At 46.1% G+C, this 19,708-nt stretch overlaps 1 protein-coding gene and 1 long non-coding RNA gene across 3 annotated transcripts in view; both read left to right on the top strand.

The window, feature by feature from the left end:
• LOC118381850 (receptor-type tyrosine-protein phosphatase beta-like) overlaps positions 1-19,708 on the top strand; it is a 147,917-nt gene that overhangs the window by 14,369 nt on the left and 113,840 nt on the right. The window contains exons 3-6 of the mRNA XM_052514573.1: positions 9,052-9,309; positions 14,303-14,566; positions 18,629-18,901; positions 19,186-19,449. Of these exons, the coding sequence (XP_052370533.1) occupies positions 9,052-9,309; positions 14,303-14,566; positions 18,629-18,901; positions 19,186-19,449 (1,059 nt within the window). The remainder of the gene's footprint in view (positions 1-9,051; positions 9,310-14,302; positions 14,567-18,628; positions 18,902-19,185; positions 19,450-19,708) is intronic.
• Positions 19,565-19,708, top strand: part of LOC127927861 (uncharacterized) — a 1,016-nt gene continuing 872 nt past the window's right edge. The window contains exons 1-2 of one of the 2 annotated variants that reach the window (XR_008129355.1): positions 19,565-19,599; positions 19,658-19,708. The exon at positions 19,658-19,708 is cut by the window's right edge and continues 89 nt beyond it. This is a non-coding gene — a long non-coding RNA (uncharacterized LOC127927861). The remainder of the gene's footprint in view (positions 19,600-19,657) is intronic. The other variant, XR_008129356.1, reaches the window with a different exon arrangement.

Genomic DNA, 19,708 nt, shown 5'->3' with positions numbered 1-19,708 from the left:
ACAGACTCTAGTCTGGTCACACATCACACTGAGACATTTAACAGACTCTAGTCTGGTCGTACATCACACTGTCCCCTTTAACAGACTCTAGTCTGGTCGTACATCACACTGAGACCTTTAACAGACTCTAGTCTGGTCATACATCACACTGTCCCCTTTAACAGACTCTAGTCTGGTCATACATCACACTGAGACCTTTAACAGACTCTAGTCTGATCATACATCACACTGAGACCTTTAACAGACTCTAGTCTGGTCGTACATCACACTGTCCCCTTTAACAGACTCTAGTCTGGTCATACATCACACTGTCCCCTTTAACAGACTCTAGTCTGGTCACACATCACACTGAGACCTTTAACAGACTCTAGTCTGGTCGTACATCACACTGTCCCCTTTAACAGACTCTAGTCTGATCATACATCACACTGAGACCTTTAACAGACTCTAGTCTGGTCATACATCACACTGAGACCTTTAACAGACTCTAGTCTGATCATACATCACACTGAGACCTTTAACAGACTCTAGTCTGGTCGTACATCACACTGTCCCCTTTAACAGACTCTAGTCTGATCATACATCACACTGAGACCTTTAACAGACTCTAGTCTGGTCATACATCACACTGTCCCCTTTAACAGACTCTAGTCTGGTCGTACATCACACTGTCCCCTTTAACAGACTCTAGTCTGGTCATACATCACACTGTCCCCTTTAACAGACTCTAGTCTGGTCATACATCACACTGTCCCTTTAACAGACTCTAGTCTGGTCATACATCACACTGTCCCCTTTAACAGACTCTAGTCTGGTCATACATCACACTGTCCCCTTTAACAGACTCTAGTCTGGTCATACATCACACTGAGACCTTTAACAGACTCTAGTCTGGTCATACATCACACTGTCCCCTTTAACAGACTCTAGTCTGGTCATACATCACACTGAGACCTTTAACAGACTCTAGTCTGGTCATACATCACACTGTCCCTTTAACAGACTCTAGTCTGGTCATACATCACACTGAGACCTTTAACAGACTCTAGTCTGGTCATACATCACACTGTCCCCTTTAACAGACTCTAGTCTGATCAAACATCACACTGAGACCTTTAACAGACTCTAGTCTGGTCATACATCACACTGTCCCCTTTAACAGACTCTAGTCTGGTCAAACATCACACTGAGACCTTTAACAGACTCTAGTCTGGTCATACATCACACTGAGACCTTTAACAGACTCTAGTCTGGTCATACATCACACTGAGACCCATCACACTGAGACCTTTAACAGACTCTAGTCTGGTCATACTTTAACAGACTCTAGTCTGGTCATACATCACACTGAGACCTTTAACAGACTCTAGTCTGGTCATCATCACACTGAGACCTTTAACAGACTCTAGTCTGGTCATACATCACACTGAGACCTTTAACAGACTCTAGTCTGGTCATACATCACACTGAGACCTTTAACAGACTCTAGTCTGGTCATACATCACACTGAGACCTTTAACAGACTCTAGTCTGGTCATACATCACACTGAGACCTTTAACAGACTCTAGTCTGGTCATACATCACACTGAGACCTTTAACAGACTCTAGTCTGGTCATACATCACACTGAGACCTTTAACAGACTCTAGTCTGGTCATACATCACACTGAGACCTTTAACAGACTCTAGTCTGGTCATACATCACACTGAGACCTTTAACAGACTCTAGTCTGGTCATACATCACACTGAGACCTTTAACAGACTCTAGTCTGGTCATACATCACACTGAGACCTTTAACAGACTCTAGTCTGGTCATACATCACACTGAGACCTTTAACAGACTCTAGTCTGGTCATACATCACACTGAGACCTTTAACAGACTCTAGTCTGGTCATACATCACACTGAGACCTTTAACAGACTCTAGTCTGGTCATACATCACACTGAGACCTTTAACAGACTCTAGTCTGGTCATACATCACACTGAGACCTTTAACAGACTCTAGTCTGGTCATACATCACACTGAGACCTTTAACAGACTCTAGTCTGGTCATACATCACACTGAGACCTTTAACAGACTCTAGTCTGGTCATACATCACACTGAGACCTTTAACAGACTCTAGTCTGGTCAAACATCACACTGAGACCTTTAACAGACTCTAGTCTGGTCATACATCACACTGAGACCTTTAACAGACTCTAGTCTGGTCATACATCACACTGAGACCTTTAACAGACTCTAGTCTGGTCGTACATCACACTGAGACCTTTAACAGACTCTAATCTGATCATACTGAGACATTCAACAGACTCTAGTCATACAGTGCATTCGAAAATATTCAGAGCCCTTGACTTTTTGCACATTTTGTTACATTACAGCCTTATTCTAAAATCAATCAAAAAAACTGTAATCATCAATCTACACACAACACCCCATAAGGACATCCCAATACCCTATAATGGCATCGCAATACCCCATAATGACATCACAATGCCCCATAATGACATCACAATACCCCATAATCACATCACAATACCCCATAATGACGTCACAATACCCCATAATGACATCACAATACCCCATAAAGACATCACAACAGCCCTTAATGACATCACAATACCCCCATAATGACAAAGTGAAAACAGGTTTTTAGATATTTTAACAAATGTATTAAAAATAAAAAACAGAAAGATACTTTGCTATGAGACTCGAAATAGAGCTCAGGTGCATCCTGTTTCCATGATCATCCTTCAGAAGTTTCTATGACTTGATTGGAGTCCAGTGGTAAATTCAATTGATTGGACATGATTTGGAAAGGGACACATCTGTCTATATAGGTTACAGTTGTCAGTGCATGTCAGAGCAATAACCAAGCCATGAGGTCAAAGGAATTGTCAATAGAGCTCAAGACAGGATTGTGTCGAGCCACAGATCTGGGGAAGGGTACCAAAATATTTCTGAATCATTGAAGATCCCCAAGAACACAGTGGCCTCCATCATTCTTAAATGGAAGACATATGGATCCACCTAGACTCTTCCGAGAGCTGGCCCCCGGCCAAACAGCATTTGGGGGAGAAGGCCCTTGGTCAGGGAGGTGACCAAGAACCCGATGTCCCTCTGACAGACCTTCCGAGTTCCTCTGTGGAGATGGGAACCACAGAACCTTCCAGAAGGGCAACCATCTCTGCAGCACTCCACCAATCAGGCCTTTATGGTAGAGTGACCAGACGGAAGCCACTCCTCAGTAAAAGGCACATGACAGCCTGCTTGGAGTTTGCCAAAGGCACCTAAAGGACTCTCAGACCATGAGAAACAAGATCTTCTGCTCTGATGAAACCAAGTTTGAACTTCTTGGCTTGAATGCCAAGCGTCACATCTGGAGGAAACCAGGCACCATCCCTACGGTGAATAATGGTGGTGGCAGCATCCTGGTGTGGGGATGTTTTTCAGCGGCAGAGACTAGGAGACTAGTCAGGATCAAGGGAAAGATGAATGGAGCAAAGTACAGAGAGATCCTTGATGAAAACCTGCTCCAGAGCGCTCAGGACCTCAGACTGGGGCGAAGCTTCACCTTCCAACAGGACAATGACCCTAAGCACACAGCCAAGACAACACAGGAGTCTCTGAATGTCCTTGAGTGGCCCAGCCAGAGCCCGGACTTGAACCTGATTGAACATCTCTGGAGAGACCTGAAAATAGCTGTGCAGCGACGCTCCCCATCCAACCTGACAGAGCTTAAAGAATGGGAGAAACTCCCCAAACACAGATGTGCAAAACTTGTAGCGTCCTACCCAAGAAGAGTCGAGGCTGTAATCACTGTCAACGGTGCTTCAACAAAGTACTGAGTAAAGGGTCTGAAAACTTATGTAAATTTGATAATTTCCTTTGATTTCTTTAAAATAAATTTGCAGACATTTTGTGACAACCTGTTTTTGCTTTGTCATTATGGGGTATTGTGTGTAGATTGATGAGGCTGTAACGTAACAGATCATTTAGAAAAAGTCAAGCGGTCTGGATACTTTCTGAATGCGTTGTACCTCATACTAAACTCCGCCCCTTTCTGGGCACAATGCTGGACTATCACTTCTTATCTAGAGCTATTTTAACACATAAAACGTGTAGATAACACAGTGGCATTTAGATCATCCATGGCTAGAGGTGTCATACTAACATCACAACTAATTAGAAGAAAATAAATGAATGCATTCTTGTCATTCCAATGTGACTGTAGACATTAAAAAGTCTAGGTTCATTGTCTGTGAAATCAGCCACAAAAGGGGGTTGCTCTATGCCATGTTAATACGTCCTACAAAATACAATGATATTCTGGCATTCCAGAATGTCATTGTTCTATTCTGTCAGTACCACCACAGGAGAGGCTCGTTAACGCACCACTGTACCCACCCAAATGGGCGCCTGCCTGCCTGGAATAGGGAGTCAGGGCTCGCCTCCTGCCCCCCTCCCCACCCATCTAAAAGGTCCCCTTTTTCTCCTCTCTCGCTTCCCATCATCCCCTCCCAGCGGGCTAGCGGGGGCTCGGGGTCTGACCGGGGCTGAAGCCGTGGCCAGAGAACTTTAAACAGCCATGAAACAATCCTATCTGCTTCCGCCATCTCCACCACGCACCTCTCTACTGGTCTGTTCTCAGAGTCTCTACTGGTCTGTTCTCAGAGTCTCTACTGGTCTGTTCTCAGTCTCTCTACTGGTCTGTTCTCAGTCTCTCTACTGGTCTGTTCTCAGAGTCTCTACTGGTCTGTTCTCAGTCTCTCTACTGGTCTGTTCTCAGAGTCTCTACTGGTCTGTTCTCAGTCTCTCTACTGGTCTGTTCTCAGAGTCTCTCTACTGGTCTGTTCTCAGTCTCTCTACTGGTCTGTTCTCAGAGTCTCTACTGGTCTGTTCTCAGAGTCTCTACTGGTCTGTTCTCAGAGTCTCTCTACTGGTCTGTTCTCAGAGTCTCTCTACTGGTCTGTTCTCAGAGTCTCTCTACTGGTCTGTTCTCAGAGTCTCTCTACTGGTCTGTTCTCAGAGTCTCTCTACTGGTCTGTTCTCAGAGTCTCTCTACTGGTCTGTTCTCAGAGTCTCTCTACTGGTCTGTTCTCAGAGTCTCTACTGGTCTGTTCTCAGAGTCTCTCTACTGGTCTATTCTCAGAGTTCTCTCTACTGGTCTGTTCTCAGAGTCTCTCTACTGGTCTGTTCTCAGAGTGTCTCTACTGGTCTGTTCTCAGAGTCTCTCTACTGGTCTGTTCTCAGAGTCTCTACTGGTCTGTTCTCAGAGTCTCTCTACTGGTCTGTTCTCACTGGTCTGTTCTCAGAGTCTCTCTACTGGTCTGTTCTCAGAGTGTCTCTACTGGTCTGTTCTCAGAGTCTCTCTACTGGTCTGTTCTCAGAGTCTCTCTACTGGTCTGTTCTCAGAGTCTCTCTACTGGTCTGTTCTCAGAGTCTCTCTACTGGTCTGTTCTCAGAGTCTCTCTACTGGTCTGTTCTCAGAGTCTCTCTACTGGTCTGTTCTCAGAGTGTCTCTACTGGTCTGTTCTCAGAGTCTCTCTACTGGTCTGTTCTCAGTCTCTCTACTGGTCTGTTCTCAGAGTCTCTCTACTGGTCTGTTCTCAGAGTGGTCTGTTCTCAGAGTACTGGTCTGTTCTCAGAGTCTCTGTTCTACTGGTCTGTTCTCAGATTCTCTCTACTGGTCTGTTCTCAGAGTCTCTCTACTGGTCTGTTCTCAGATTCTCTCTACTGGTCTGTTCTCAGAGTGCTGGTCTGTTCTCAGAGTCTGGTCTGTTCTCAGGTCTGTTCTCAGAGTCTCTCTACTGGTCTGTTCTCAGAGTCTCTCTACTGGTCTGTTCTCAGAGTCTCTCTACTGGTCTGTTCTCAGAGTCTCTCTACTGGTCTGTTCTCAGATTCTCTCTACTGGTCTGTTCTCAGAGTGTCTCTACTGGTCTGTTCTGGTCATAGTTCTATGAAGTGCTGTGTTGTTCTGTTCTGTCCTGGCACAACACCTCTGACTGATGAAACACGGTGTAACAGTAATGTCATCGGTCTCTGTGTAGTTTAAATGACCACCACACCTCTGATGAGACATAGTGTAACAGTCCCAGTCATTCCTCTCAGAGAGTAAAGACCTGCAGCTCTGTCTACTTTCTGTGAAGATCTGCCTGCTGTCATTCCTCTCCTAATGAAACATTGTGTAACAGTGATGTTCATCAGTCATTCCCCTGACCTGTCATTCCCCTGACCTGTCATTCCCCTAACCGGTCATTCCCCTGACCTGTCATTCCCCTGACCTGTCATTCCCCTGACCTGTCATTCCCCTGACCTGTCATTCCCCTGACCTGTCATTCCCCTGACCGGTCATTCCCCTGACCTGTCATTCCCCTGACCTGTCATTCCCCTGACCAGTCATTCCCCTGACCTGTCATTCCCCTGACCTGTCATTCCCCTGACCTGTCATTCCCCTGACCAGTCATTCCCCTGACCAGTCATTCCCCCTGACCTGTCATTCCCCTGACCTGTCATTCCCCTGACCAGTCATTCCCCTGACCTGTCATTCCCCTGACCTGTCATTCCCCTGACCTGTCATTCCCCTGACCTGTCATTCCCCGGTCATTCCCCTGACCAGTCATTCCCCTGACCTGTCATTCCCCTGACCTGTCATTCCCCTGACCTGTCATTCCCCTGACCAGTCATTCCCCCTGACCTGTCATTCCCTGACCAGTCATTCCCCTGACCTGTCATTCCCCTGACCTGTCATTCCCCTGACCTGTCATTCCCCTGACCAGTCATTCCCCTGACCTGTCATTCCCCTGACCTGTCATTCCCCTGACCAGTCATTCCCCTGACCAGTCATTCCCCTGACCTGTCATTCCCCTGGCCCTTCATTCCCCTGGCCTGTCATTCCCCTGACCTTTCATTCCCCTGACCAGTCATTCCCCCTGACCTGTCATTCCCCCTGACCTGTTTCCCCTGACCAGTCATTCCCCTGACAGTCATTCCCCTGACCTGTCATTCCCCTGACCTGTCATTCCCCTGACCAGTCATTCCCCTGACCTGTCATTCCCCTGACCTGTCATTCCCCTGACCTGTCATTCCCCTGACCTGTCATTCCCTGACAGGTCATTCCCCCTGACCTGTCCTGACCTGTCATTCCCCTGACCTGTCATTCCCCTGACCTGTCATTCCCCCTGACCTGTCATTCCCCTGACCTGTCATTCCCCTGACCTGTCATTCCCTTGACCTGTCATTCCCCTGACCTACTATATAGTTCTCTGTGTAGTTCTGCACCACTCCTCTGGTGATGATGTTGTCTAACAGTTATTATTTTGGCCATCTAACTTGTCTGTTACAGTATGTAGCCATTGTTATGACAGTGATCCCGCCCTGACATTGTGACTGCTTTTGGATCAGATTTGGCAATATAAACTCAGCAAAAAAAGAAACGTCCCTTAATCAGGACCCTCTCTTTCAAAGATAATTCGTAAAAATCCAAATAACTTCACAGATCTTCATTGTAAAGGGTTTTAACACCATTTTCCATGTTTGTTCAATGAACCATAAACAATTCATGAACATGTACCTGTGGAACGGTCGTTAAGACACTAACAGCTTACAGACGGTGGGCAATTAAGATCACAATTATGAAAACTTAGGACACTAAAGAGGCCTTTCTACTGACTCTGAAAAACACGAAAAGAAAGATGCGCAGGATCCCTGCTCATCTGCGTGAACGTGCCTTAGGCATGCTGCAAGGAGGCATGAAGACTGCAGATGTGGACAGGGCAATAAACTGCAATGTCCGTACTGTCAGACGCCTAAGACAGCGCTACAGGGAGACAGGACGGACAGCTGATCGTCCTCGCACTGGCAGACCACGTGTAACAACACCTGCACAGGATCGGTACATCCGAACATCACACATGTGGGACAGGTAGAGGATGGCAACAACAACTGCCCGAGTTACACCAGGAACGTGCAATCCCTCCATCAGTGCTCAGACTATCCGCAATAGGCTGAAGAGGCTGTACTGAGGGCTTGTAGGCCTGTTGTAACATCAGACATCACCTGCAACATCGTCGCCTATGGGCACAAACCCACCGTCGCTGGACCAGACAGGACTGGCAAAAAGTGCTCTTCACTGACGAGTCGCGGATTTGTCTCACCAAGGGTGATGGTCAGATTCGCGTTTATCGTTGAAGGAATGAGCGTTACACAGAGGCCTGTACTCTGGAGCGGGATCGGTTTGGAGGTGAAGGGTCCGTCATGGTCTGGGGCGGTGTGTCACATCATCATCGGACTGAGCTTGTTGTCATTGCAGGCAATCTCAACGCTGTGCGTTACAGGGAAGACATCCTCCTTCCTCATGTGGTACCCTTCCTGCAGGCTCATGCTGACATGACCCTCCAGCATGACAATGCCACCAGCCAGACTGCTCATTCTGAGCGTGATTTCCTGCAAGACAGGAATGTCGGTGTTCTGCCATGGCCAGCGTAGAGCCCGGATCTCAATCCCATTGAGCACGTCTGGGTCCTGTTGTGGGGTCCTGTTGGATCAGAGGGTGAGGGCTAGGGCCATTCCCCCCAGAAATGTCCGGGAACTTGCAGGTGCCTTGGTGGAAGAGTGGGGTAACATCTCACAGCAAGAACGGGCAAATCTGGTGCAGTCTATGAGGAGGAGATGCACTGCAGTACTTAATGCAGCTGGTGGCCACACCAGATACTGACTGTTACTTTTGATTTTGAACCCCCCTTTGTTCAGGGACACATTATTACATTTCTGCTAGTCACATGTCTGTGGAACTTGTATAGTTAATGTCTCAGTTGTTGAATCTTGTTATGTTCATACATATATTTACACATGTTAAGTTTACTGAAAATAGTTGCGCAGTTGACAGTGAGAGGACTTTTTTTTTGCTGAGTTTAGTTGAAAAACGTGTTTGCTTGAATATCAAAACATGTACCTTTATAAGTGAATTGCCAACTTGACTTTTGTTTAATCTTAGCTTGATGGATGGTATCTTGTTTCAGTCACTGACAGCCCATTCTATCGCTCAGGTCCATCGACAGTCAGTGGCCTACAGGTGTCTGGGACATCAGACAGCCTGGGTGTTTCCTGGCAGCCTGGCCCAGGGAGGACTGAGCGCTTCAGGCTACTGCTCACCGACCGAGTGGGTGTGGTGAGGAACCTGACTCTGGAGAGCACCGCTAAAGACTACACTGTCACCGACCTGGTGCCAGGGCGCGTGTATAACATCACCATGGTGACGGAGGCAGGGGGACGCCAGAGTACCACCTCAAGACAAATACAGACGGGTAAGGATTCAGTCTTGAAATGGGATTCATTGGAAAGGACTCTCCTTAGATGACGTCAGCATCTGTAACAGCGACGTAACATCTATTGTACATAGGCCATCGGTAAATAGCCCACCCAATTTTCACCTACCTCATCCCCATACTGTTTTTATTTATTTACTTTTCTGCTCTTTTGCACACCAGTATCTCTACCTGCACATGACCATCTGATCATTTATCACTCCAGTGTTAATCTGCTAAATTGTAATTATTCGCCTACCTCCTCATGCCTTTTGCACACAATGTATATAGACTCTCTTTTTTTCTACTGTGTTATTGACTTGTTTATTGTTTACTCCATGTGTAACTCTGTGTTGTTGTATGTGTCAAACTGCTTTGCTTTATCTTGGCCAGGTCGCAGTTGTAAATGAGAACTTGTTCTCAACTAGCCTACCTGGTTAAATAAAGGTGAAATAAAAAATAAAAATAAACATATTTGTAAGTTAGGATCATCACTATATTTAGAAATAAAAATGTAATTATAACTATTAAAGTCATACTGCACCAAATTCCAGGAAAGCGCTTCGGTGATCAGCTATGAATTTTAACCATTGAGCTTCTCACATAGTCATCAGCCCACACGAATAATGGGATAGTGAGAATATGGGAATGTGCCAACCTCTCCTCTGCTCCCTGCATCCTGTGGAGCGTTAGGGTCTGGTAAGGACCCAGGGCCCGTCCTGTGTAGTGTATGGGAAAGACTGAGCGTTAGGGTCTGGTAAGGACCCAGGGCCCGTCCTGTGTAGTGTATGGGAAAGACTGAGTGTTAGGGTCTGGTATGGACCCAGGGCCCAAGCCTGCTTTATTTCCCAACAGAGTCCCTACCCAACCAAGCCTGCTTTCTTTCCCAACAGAGTCCCTACCCAACCAAGCCTGCTTTCTTTCCCAACAGAGTCCCTACCCAACCAAGCCTGCTTTCTTTCCCAACAGAGTCCCTACCCAACCAAGCCTGCTTTCTTTCCCAACAGAGTCCCTACCCAACCAAGCCTGCTTTCTTTCCCAACAGAGTCCCTACCCAACCAAGCCTGCTTTCTTTCCCAACAGAGTCCCTACCCAACCAAGCCTGCTTTCTTTCCCAACAGAGTCCCTACCCAACCAAGCCTGCTTTCTTTCCCAACAGAGTCCCTACCCAACCAAGCCTGTGTTACTCTTTAACTGTCCAGGATCGGTGTGAATTTTCTGCAATATATTCAGCCATCGTAAACCTCCGCCTTAGGCCTTAGGCTGACATTATTTATTCGTTTTTATCATCACCATTAGCTTTTTCAGAAGCAGCAGCTACTCTTCCTGGGGTCCACAAAAAACATGAAACACGATAAGTCACAAAACACTGATACACTGATAGACAAGGACAGTCATACATGACCGACCGGCTTGATTTGGTCTTATGGAGCAACATTTGAAATTGTGTTTCAATTTTTTTAAACTTTGGATAGAAGTAGAGACTCAGAGCTATAAAATGGAATATGTGTCACGCCCTGGTCTGTTTCACCTGTCTTTGTGCTTCACATTGTCACTTCACACGGCCTGCACTTGATTCCTGATAATATCATACACTGAGGTTGAGGAACATTGGGAAAGTAATTCTGCTTTGAAAGTTGATGAACTCTTAATCTCACTTTTGAGAAAATGACCTGTGAATGTTTTGGTTCACCTACTGGAGAGATCTTCTTTGTCTCCACCCCCATTCAGCATCGTTCACACCCTCTTAAGCCTTAGCTCCGCCCATCTCTTTAAGGATTCAAATGTGAGGCCATGTATTAATAAACAAGACTAAAGGCTGGTTTATACTATGGGTGTAAATTTAATCTGGAGTGCCAGAGTGTGCTCTGGGCATTTGTAAACTCAGTGCTTTGTCAGATTGTCCGTTTGTAAACTCAGAGCATTATCAGATTGTCCGTTTGTAAACTCAGTGTGTTGTCAGATTGTCCGTTTGTAAACTCAGAGCATTATCAGATTGTCCGTTTGTAAACTCAGTGTGTTGTCAGTTTGTAAACTCAGAGTGTTGTCAGATTGTCCGTTTGTAAACTCAGTGTGTTGTCAGATTGTCCGTTTGTAAACTCAGTGTGTTGTCAGTTTGTAAACTCGGAGTGTTGTCAGATTGTCCGTTTGTAAACTCAGTGTGTTGTCAGATTGTGTAAACTCAGTGTGTTGTTTTGTAAACTCAGAGTGTTGTCAGATTGTCCGTTTGTAAACTCAGAGTGTTGTCAGATTGTCCGTTTGTAAACTCAGTGTGTTGTCAGATTGTCCGTTTGTAAACTCAGAGCATTATCAGATTGTCCGTTTGTAAACTCAGTGCATTGTCAGATTGTCCGTTTGTAAACTCAGTGTGTTGTCAGTTTGTAAACTCAGAGTGTTGTCAGATTGTCCGTTTGTAAACTCAGTGTGTTGTCAGATTGTCAGTTTGTAAACTCAGTGTGTTGTCAGATTGTCCGTTTGTAAACTCAGAGTGTTGTCAGATTGTCCGTTTGTAAACTCAGAGTGTTGTCAGATTGTCCGTTTGTAAACTCAGTGTGTTGTCAGTTTGTAAACTCAGAGTGTTGTCAGATTGTCCGTTTGTAAACTCAGTGTGTTGTCAGATTGTCCGTTTGTAAACTCAGTGTGTTGTCAGATTGTCCGTTTGTAAACTCAGTGTGTTGTCAGATTGTCCGTTTGTAAACTCAGTGTGTTGTCAGATTGTCCGTTTGTAAACTCAGTGTGTTGTCAGATTGTCCGTTTGTAAACTCAGCGTGTTGTCAGATTGTCCGTTTGTAAACTCAGAGTGTTGTCAGATTGTCCGTTTGTAAACTCAGAGTGTTGTCAGATTGTCCGTTTGTAAACTCAGAGTGTTGTCAGATTGTCCGTTTGTAAACTCAGTGTGTTGTCAGATTGTCCGTTTGTAAACTCAGTGTGTTGTCAGATTGTCCGTTTGTAAACTCAGTGTGTTGTCAGTTTGTAAACTCAGTGTGTTGTCAGATTGTCCGTTTGTAAACTCAGAGTGTTGTCAGATTGTCCGTTTGTAAACTCAGTGTGTTGTCAGATTGTCCATTTGTAAACTCAGTGTGTTGTCAGTTTGTAAACTCAGAGTGTTGTCAGATTGTCCGTTTGTAAACTCAGTGTGTTGTCAGTTTGTACACTCAGAGTGTTGTCAGATTGTCCGTTTGTAAACTCAGTGTGTTGTCAGATTGTCCGTTTGTAAACTCAGTGTGTTGTCAGATTGTCCGTTTGTAAACTCAGAGCGTTGTCAGATTGTCAGTTTGTACATTCAGAGCGTTTTCCCTCTCGGAGCATTCAGAGCGCACACTGGACGCTCTGGCCGAGGAGTAGGGTTGTTCTGACCTCACAACGACAGTCATGCACCCAAGCTAACTGGTTAATGTTGGCTAGCTTGCTAGCTACTTCCAGTACAATTGAGCGAACACCTCACTCTGACCATTTTACTCGCCCTAGCAGAGCTGGTTAGGCTGTTTTCATGTTATCCAAAGTGGAGACTGCAACTGTTCTGCTGGCAACAATTGAATTACGCTTTTTAGCCAACGTTTACTGACACCGGCAATATTCATCGGTGTTTGTAAATTCGATCAGTTATTCTGAGCTTTGGCACACAGACGAAGCTCTCTGAAATCAGAGTAGATATCCAGAGCGAATTTACCAGCTACGTCTATCGACAGTTGTCGCAGTGACATCATGAACATTCTATTGAAATGGTTACTTACGTTGTGGAGTCTTTTGTGTTTCGACACGTAGATAGCTAGCTAGCTAAACAATGAACCACGATCCCAACTCATAACGTTACTACCCTGCATGAATCTGCAGGTAGCTAGCTAGCTAAACAATGAACCACGATCTCAACTCATAACGTTACTACCCTGCATGAATCTGCAGGTAGCTAGCTAGCTAAACAATGAACCACGATCTCAACTCATAACGTTACTACCCTGCATGAATCTGCAGGTAGCTAGCTAGCTAAACAATGAACCATGATCTCAACTCATAACGTTACTACCCTGCATGAATCTGCAGGTAGCTAGCTAGCTAAACAATGAACCATGATCTCAACTCATAACGTTACTACCCTGCATGAATCTGCAGGTAGCTAGCTAGCTAAACAATGAACCATGATCTCAACTCATAACGTTACTACCCTGCATGAATCTGCAGGTAGCTAGCTAGCTAAACAATGAACCACGATCCCAACTCACAACGTTACTACCCTGCATGAATCTGCAGGTAGCTAGCTAGCTAAACAATGAACCACGATCCCAACTCATAACGTTACTACCCTGCATGAATCTGCAGGTAGCTAGCTAGCTAAACAAATGAACCACGATCTCAACTCATAACGTTACTACCCTGCATGAATCTGCAGGTAGCTAGCTAGCTAAACAATGAACCACGATCCCAACTCATAACGTTACTACCCTGCATGAATCTGCAGGTAGCTAACCAACCAGGTTCAACGTTAGCTAGTTAACATTAGGCTATATTTTTTTCCTGTTTTTGCTATTTGCTGAGACGGGCTCCATCAAGATTGGAGAAGTGGTTTACCCATACATCTCTCTTTTGGACAGATAATTATTCATGTTGTTGTTTGTTTAGTGTTTTCCAATTTTCCCAGAAGTGGTTAGAGTCTATGGATTCTTCAATTACATTGAGCTGATTACTGACGTGTCTCTCTCCCTCTCTCTCCCTCCCTCTCTCCCTCTCCCTCCCCCTCTCTTTCCCCTCTCTCTTCCTCTCCCTCCCCCTCTCTCCTCTCTCTCCCCCCTCTCTCCCCTCTATCTCTCCCTCCCTCCCTCTTGCTCTCTCTCTCCCGCTATCTTTCTCTACCACCCTCTCTCTCTCCCTCTCTCTCTCCTCTCACTCCCTCCCCCTGTCTCTCTCCCCTCCCTCTCCATCTCCCTCTCCCTCTATCGCTCTCCCTCTCCCTCCCAACCTTCCCTCTCTCTCCTCCCCCTTCTCTCTTCCTCTCTAGTGCCCTATGCCGTCTCCAACCTGAAGCTAGAGAACAATAACACCCAGGACAGTTTGAGAGCATCATGGAGTCAACCCCAGGGTGATGTGGACTCTATAGTGGTGACCCTGTCCTCGTCTGGAACCACCCCTCTGGAGAAGACCCTGTCATCTGACACCACAAAGGCCCACTTCCACCAGCTGACACCTGGACGGACCTATCAGGTGTCTGTTGCCACCAAGAGCGGAGAGCTCTCCAACCAATCAACTGCCTCGGCTAACACAGGTGACAGTAGGCTTAACCAGGAAAACGTCATGTAGACCAGGACAAACTCTGTGTCGTGGTCAGGAGAACGTCTTGTCTCTGGTCCAACATGCTAACAATTAGTGTTCTCAGAAACCACCTGAAGCCTTTAGTTTGTTGAGAGGAACACTCTTCCTGTTGGAGAGGGCCTCTGCTATTAAAGCCAAGAGGATAAAGGAGGGGGTGAGATGGTAATTCCCCTCAAGTGTGACTGTTTCATTTAAACACTCACTGTTATTGAGGGTTCAGCAAGAGCTCGTTGAGTGTCTCGATGATGTCTAAGATCATAACTATGTGATTACTATTCATAGAATTAGTCCATTGTGTTGTCGTGTTAAGGCGTCTGCGTGCTTCCCAGCAGAAACAGTTCAGAAGACTTCCTTCATTTATTATGATGACATTTGGTGATGTTTCTTTCTTAGGTAAGGGGTTTTGTTTTTAGGTGAGGGGTTTTGTTTTTAGGTGAGGGGTTTTGTTTTTAGGTGAGGGGTTTTTGTTTTTAGGTGAGGGGTTTTGTTTTTAGGTGAGGGGTTTTGTTTTTAGGTGAGGGGTTTTGTTCTTAGGTGAGGGGTTTTGTTTTTAGGTGAGGGTTTTGATTTTAGGTGAGGGTTTTGTTTTTAGGTGAGGGTTTTGTTTTTAGGTGAGGGTTTTGTTCTTAGGTGAGGGTTTTGTTTTTAGGTGAGGGGTTTTGTTTTTAGGTGAGGGTTTTGTTTTTAGGTGAGGGGTTTTGTTCTCAGGTGAGGGTTTTGTTCTTAGGTGAGGGGTTTTGTTCTTAGGTGAGGGGTTTTGTTTTTAGGTGAGGGGTTTTGTTCTCAGGTGAGGGTTTTGTTTTTAGGTGAGGGGTTTTGTTCTCAGGTGAGGGGTTTTGTTCTCAGGTGAGGGGTTTTGTTCCCAGGTGAGGGGTTTTGTTCTCAGGTTAAGGGTTTTGTTCTCAGGTGAGGGGTTTTGTTCTCAGGTGAGGGTTTTGTTCTCAGGTTAAGGGTTTTGTTCTCAGGTGAGGGGTTTTGTTCTTAGGTGAGGGGTTTTGTTCTCAGGTTAAGGGTTTTGTTCTCAGGTGAGGGTTTTGTTCTCAGGTGAGGGGTTTTGTTCTCGGGTTAAGGGTTTTGTTCTCAGGTGAGGGGTTTTGTTCTTAGGTGAGGGGTTTTGTTCTTAGGTGAGGGGTTTTGTTCTCAGGTGAGGGGTTTTGTTCTCAGGTGAGGGGTTTTGTTCTCAGGTGAGGGTTTTGTTCTTAGGTTAAGGGTTTTGTTCTTAGGTGAGGGGTTTTGTTCTTAGGTGAGGGGTTTTGTTCTTAGGTGAGGGGTTTTGTTCTCAGGTGAGGGTTTTGTTCTCAGGTGAGGGTTTTGTTCTCAGGTGAGGGGTTTTGTTCTCGGGTTAAGGGTTTTGTTCTCAGGTGAGGGGTTTTGTTCTTAGGTGAGGGGTTTTGTTCTTAGGTGAGGGGTTTTGTTCTTAGGTGTGGGGTTTTGTTCTCAGGTGAGGGTTTTGTTCTTAGGTTAAGGGTTTTGTTCTCAGGTGAGGGTTTTGTTCTTAGGTGAGGGGTTTTGTTCTCAGGTGAGGGGTTTTGTTCTCAGGTGAGGGGTTTTGTTCTCAGGTGAGGGTTTTGTTCTTAGGTTAAGGGTTTTGTTCTTAGGTGAGGGGTTATGTTCTTAGGTGAGGGGTTTTGTTCTCAGGTGAGGGTTTTGTTCTCAGGTGAGGGTTTTGTTCTCAGGTGAGGGTTTTGTTCTCAGGTGAGGGTTTTGTTCTTAGGTGAGGGGTTTTGTTCTCAGGTGAGGGTTTTGTTCTCAGGTGAGGGGTTTTGTTCTCAGGTGAGGGTTTTTGTTCTCAGGTGAGGGTTTTGTTCTCAGGTGAGGGGTTTTGTTCTCAGGTGAGGGTTTTGTTCTCAGGTGAGGGGTTTTGTTCTCAGGTGAGGGTTTTGTTCTTAGGTGAGGGTTTTTGTTCTTAGGTGAGGGTTTTGTTCTCAGGTGAGGGTTTAGTTCTTAGGTGAGGGGTTTTTCTCAGGTGAGGGTTTTTGTTCTCAGGTGAGGGTTTTGTTCTCAGGTGAGGGTTTTGTTCTCAGGTGAGGGTTTTGTTCTCAGGTGAGGGTTTTGTTCTCAGGTGAGGGGTTTTGTTCTCAGGTGAGGGTTTAGTTCTTAGGTGAGGGTTTAGTTCTCAGGTGAGGGTTTTTGTTCTCAGGTGAGGGGTTTTGTTCTGGAGGCTGAAGGTGATGTGGGCTCCCCCTGGTGGACAGGTGAGGGTTTAGTTCTTAGGTGAGGGTTTTAGTTCTCAGGTGAGGGTTTTGTTCTTAGGTGAGGGTTTTGTTCTCAGGTGAGGGTTTAGTTCTTAGGTGAGGGGTTTTGTTCTCAGGTGAGGGTTTTGTTCTCAGGTGAGGGGTTTTGTTCTCAGGTGAGGGTTTTGTTCTCAGGTTTTTTGTTCTCAGGTGAGGGTTTTTGTTCTCAGGTGAGGGGTGTTGTTCTCAGGTGAGGGTTTTGTTCTCAGGTGAGGGGTTTGTTCTCAGGTGATGGTTTTTGTTCTCAGGTGAGGGTTTTTGTTCTCAGGTGAGGGTTTTGTTCTCAGGTGAGGGGTTTTGTTCTCAGGTGAGGGTTTTTGTTCTCAGGTGAGGGGTTTTGTTCTCAGGTGAGGGGTTTTGTTCTTAGGTGAGGGTTTTTGTTCTTAGGTGAGGGGTTTTGTTCTCAGGTGAGGGTTTAGTTCTTAGGTGAGGGGTTTAGTTCTCATGTGAGGGTTTTGTTCTCAGGTGAGGGGTTTTGTTCTCAGGTGAGGGGTTTTGTTCTCAGGTGAGGGGTTTTGTTCTCAGGCGAGGGGTTTTGTTCTCAGGTGAGGGGTTTTGTTCTCAGGTGAGGGTTTAGTTCTTAGGTGAGGGGTTTAGTTCTCAGGTGAGGGTTTTTGTTCTCAGGTGAGGGGTTTTGTTCTCAGGTGAGGGTTTAGTTCTTAGGTGAGGGGTTTAGTTCTCAGGTGAGGGTTTTTGTTCTTAGGTGAGGGGTTTTGTTCTCAGGTGAGGGTTTAGTTCTTAGGTGAGGGGTTTAGTTCTCAGGTGAGGGTTTTTGTTCTCAGGTGAGGGGTTTTGTTCTCAGGTGAGGGTTTTTGTTCTCAGGTGAGGGGTTTTGTTCTCAGGTGAGGGTTTTTGTTCTCAGGTGAGGGGTGTTGTTCTCAGGTGAGGGTTTTTGTTCTCAGGTGAGGGGTTTGTTCTCAGGTGAGGGTTTTTGTTCTCAGGTGAGGGGTTTTGTTCTCAGGTGAGGGTTTTTGTTCTCAGGTGAGGGGTTTTGTTCTCAGGTGAGGGTTTTGTTCTCAGGTGAGGGGTGTTGTTCTCAGGTGAGGGGTTTTGTTCTCAGGTGAGGGGTTTTGTTCTCAGGTGAGGGGTTTTGTTCTCAGGTGAGGGTTTTGTTCTCAGGTGAGGGGTTTTGTTCTCAGGTGAGGGTTTTGTTCTCAGGTGAGGGTGTTGTTCTCAGGTGAGGGTTTTGTTCTCAGGTGAGGGTTTTGTTCTCAGGTGAGGGGTTTTGTTCTCAGGTGAGGGTTTTGTTCTCAGGTGAGGGTTTTTGTTCTCAGGTGAGGGGTTTTGTTCTCAGGTGAGGGGTTTTGTTCTCAGGTGAGGGGTTTTGTTCTCAGGTGAGGGGTGTTGTTCTCAGGTGAGGGGTTTTGTTCTCAGGTGAGGGGTTTTGTTCTCAGGTGAGGGTTTTGTTCTCAGGTGAGGGTTTTGTTCTCAGGTGAGGGGTTTTGTTCTCAGGTGAGGGTTTTTGTTCTCAGGTGAGGGGTGTTGTTCTCAGGTGAGGGGTTTTGTTCTCAGGTGAGGGTTTTTGTTCTCAGGTGAGGGGTTTTGTGGTTTTACAGGTGTTTTGGCACCACATGTTTGTTCTGGAGGCCATAACTATTCGTCTGTGATTGGTCAACAGCAGGGATTCTTCAATAAAGGCTTTGCTGTCATTCAACGAGAGAAGACTGTTTTTTTAATCCCAATATTTTCAATGAGAAACAATGCACCGAACATCTTCATTAGATGTAAAATTACATACATACTGTGCCTTTAACAGGTCTTTCTTCTTCTCTCCGTCCCAGTCCCAGGTAAAGTGTCCCAGCTCTCTATGGAGGCGCTGGATGACTCCAACTCTCTGAAGGTGATGTGGGCTCCCCCTGGTGGACACTGGGATAAGTACAGGGTGCTGCTGTTAAATGGGACCCAGACTCTGGATAACAGGACCGTGGAGAAAGGAGTGGTGGAGTACACCTTCTCTGGCCTGGGACTGGTTCCTGGGAGGACCTACAGGGCTGGGGTCATGGTGGAGAGCACTGGGGAGCAAGGCACTGTGGAGTACTGCCACAGAGGAATAGGTAGGCTACACAACAACATAATGGAGTAGGAGAAAGTACTGGCATCAGTAAGAATGATAAGAGAACTCATCATCATGACTCTTCATCTCATTGTTCTCTCTATTTCTGCAAACCTTATTTCTCCCCTTCTCTCTTTCCCTTAATCCACCACCCCCTGTCTCTCTCTCTCTCTCTCTCTCTCTCTCTCTCTCTCTCTCTCTCTCTTCTCTCTCTCTCTCTCTCTCTCTCTCTCTCTCTCTCTCTCTCTCTCTCTCTCTCTCTCTCTCTCTCTCTCTCTCTCTCAGCTCCTAAGCCCGTCTCAGAGCTTCATATCCGCCATGCTGACGAGACCTCCCTCAGCGCCCTGTGGAGTCACGCCCCCAACTCAGCCAGGGACAGCTACGCCGTGGAGCTCCGCCATGGCAATGCCACGGTTGCCACGAGAGACCTGACCCGTGACATGAGGGAGTGCACCTTCAACGTGCTCATGCCTGGACGCGTGTTCACCATTACCGTGACAACCAAGAGCGGGGAGCTCAACAGCTCTGTGTCTGTGCTAGGGAGGACAGGTGAGAGGGTTGCTATAGCACCTGTATGGATATTTATACACAACACACTAAAACAGAGGGACTGCCCCTTTGTAGCTGAGGTCATCACTATGGTAACACTGTATTTATCCAATCAGAGGGACTCCATGATACTGTCCCTTTGTAGCTGAGGTAACACTGTATTTATCCAATCAGAGGGACTCAATGATACTGTCCCTTTGTAGCTGAGGTCATCTCTACGGTAACACTGTATTTATCCAATCAGAGGGACTCCATGATA

This window comes from Oncorhynchus keta, unplaced genomic scaffold (assembly GCF_023373465.1).
Source record: "Oncorhynchus keta strain PuntledgeMale-10-30-2019 unplaced genomic scaffold, Oket_V2 Un_scaffold_180_pilon_pilon, whole genome shotgun sequence".
Lineage (NCBI taxonomy): Eukaryota > Metazoa > Chordata > Actinopteri > Salmoniformes > Salmonidae > Oncorhynchus > Oncorhynchus keta.
This window is presented reverse-complemented; position numbering and strand designations above follow the sequence as displayed.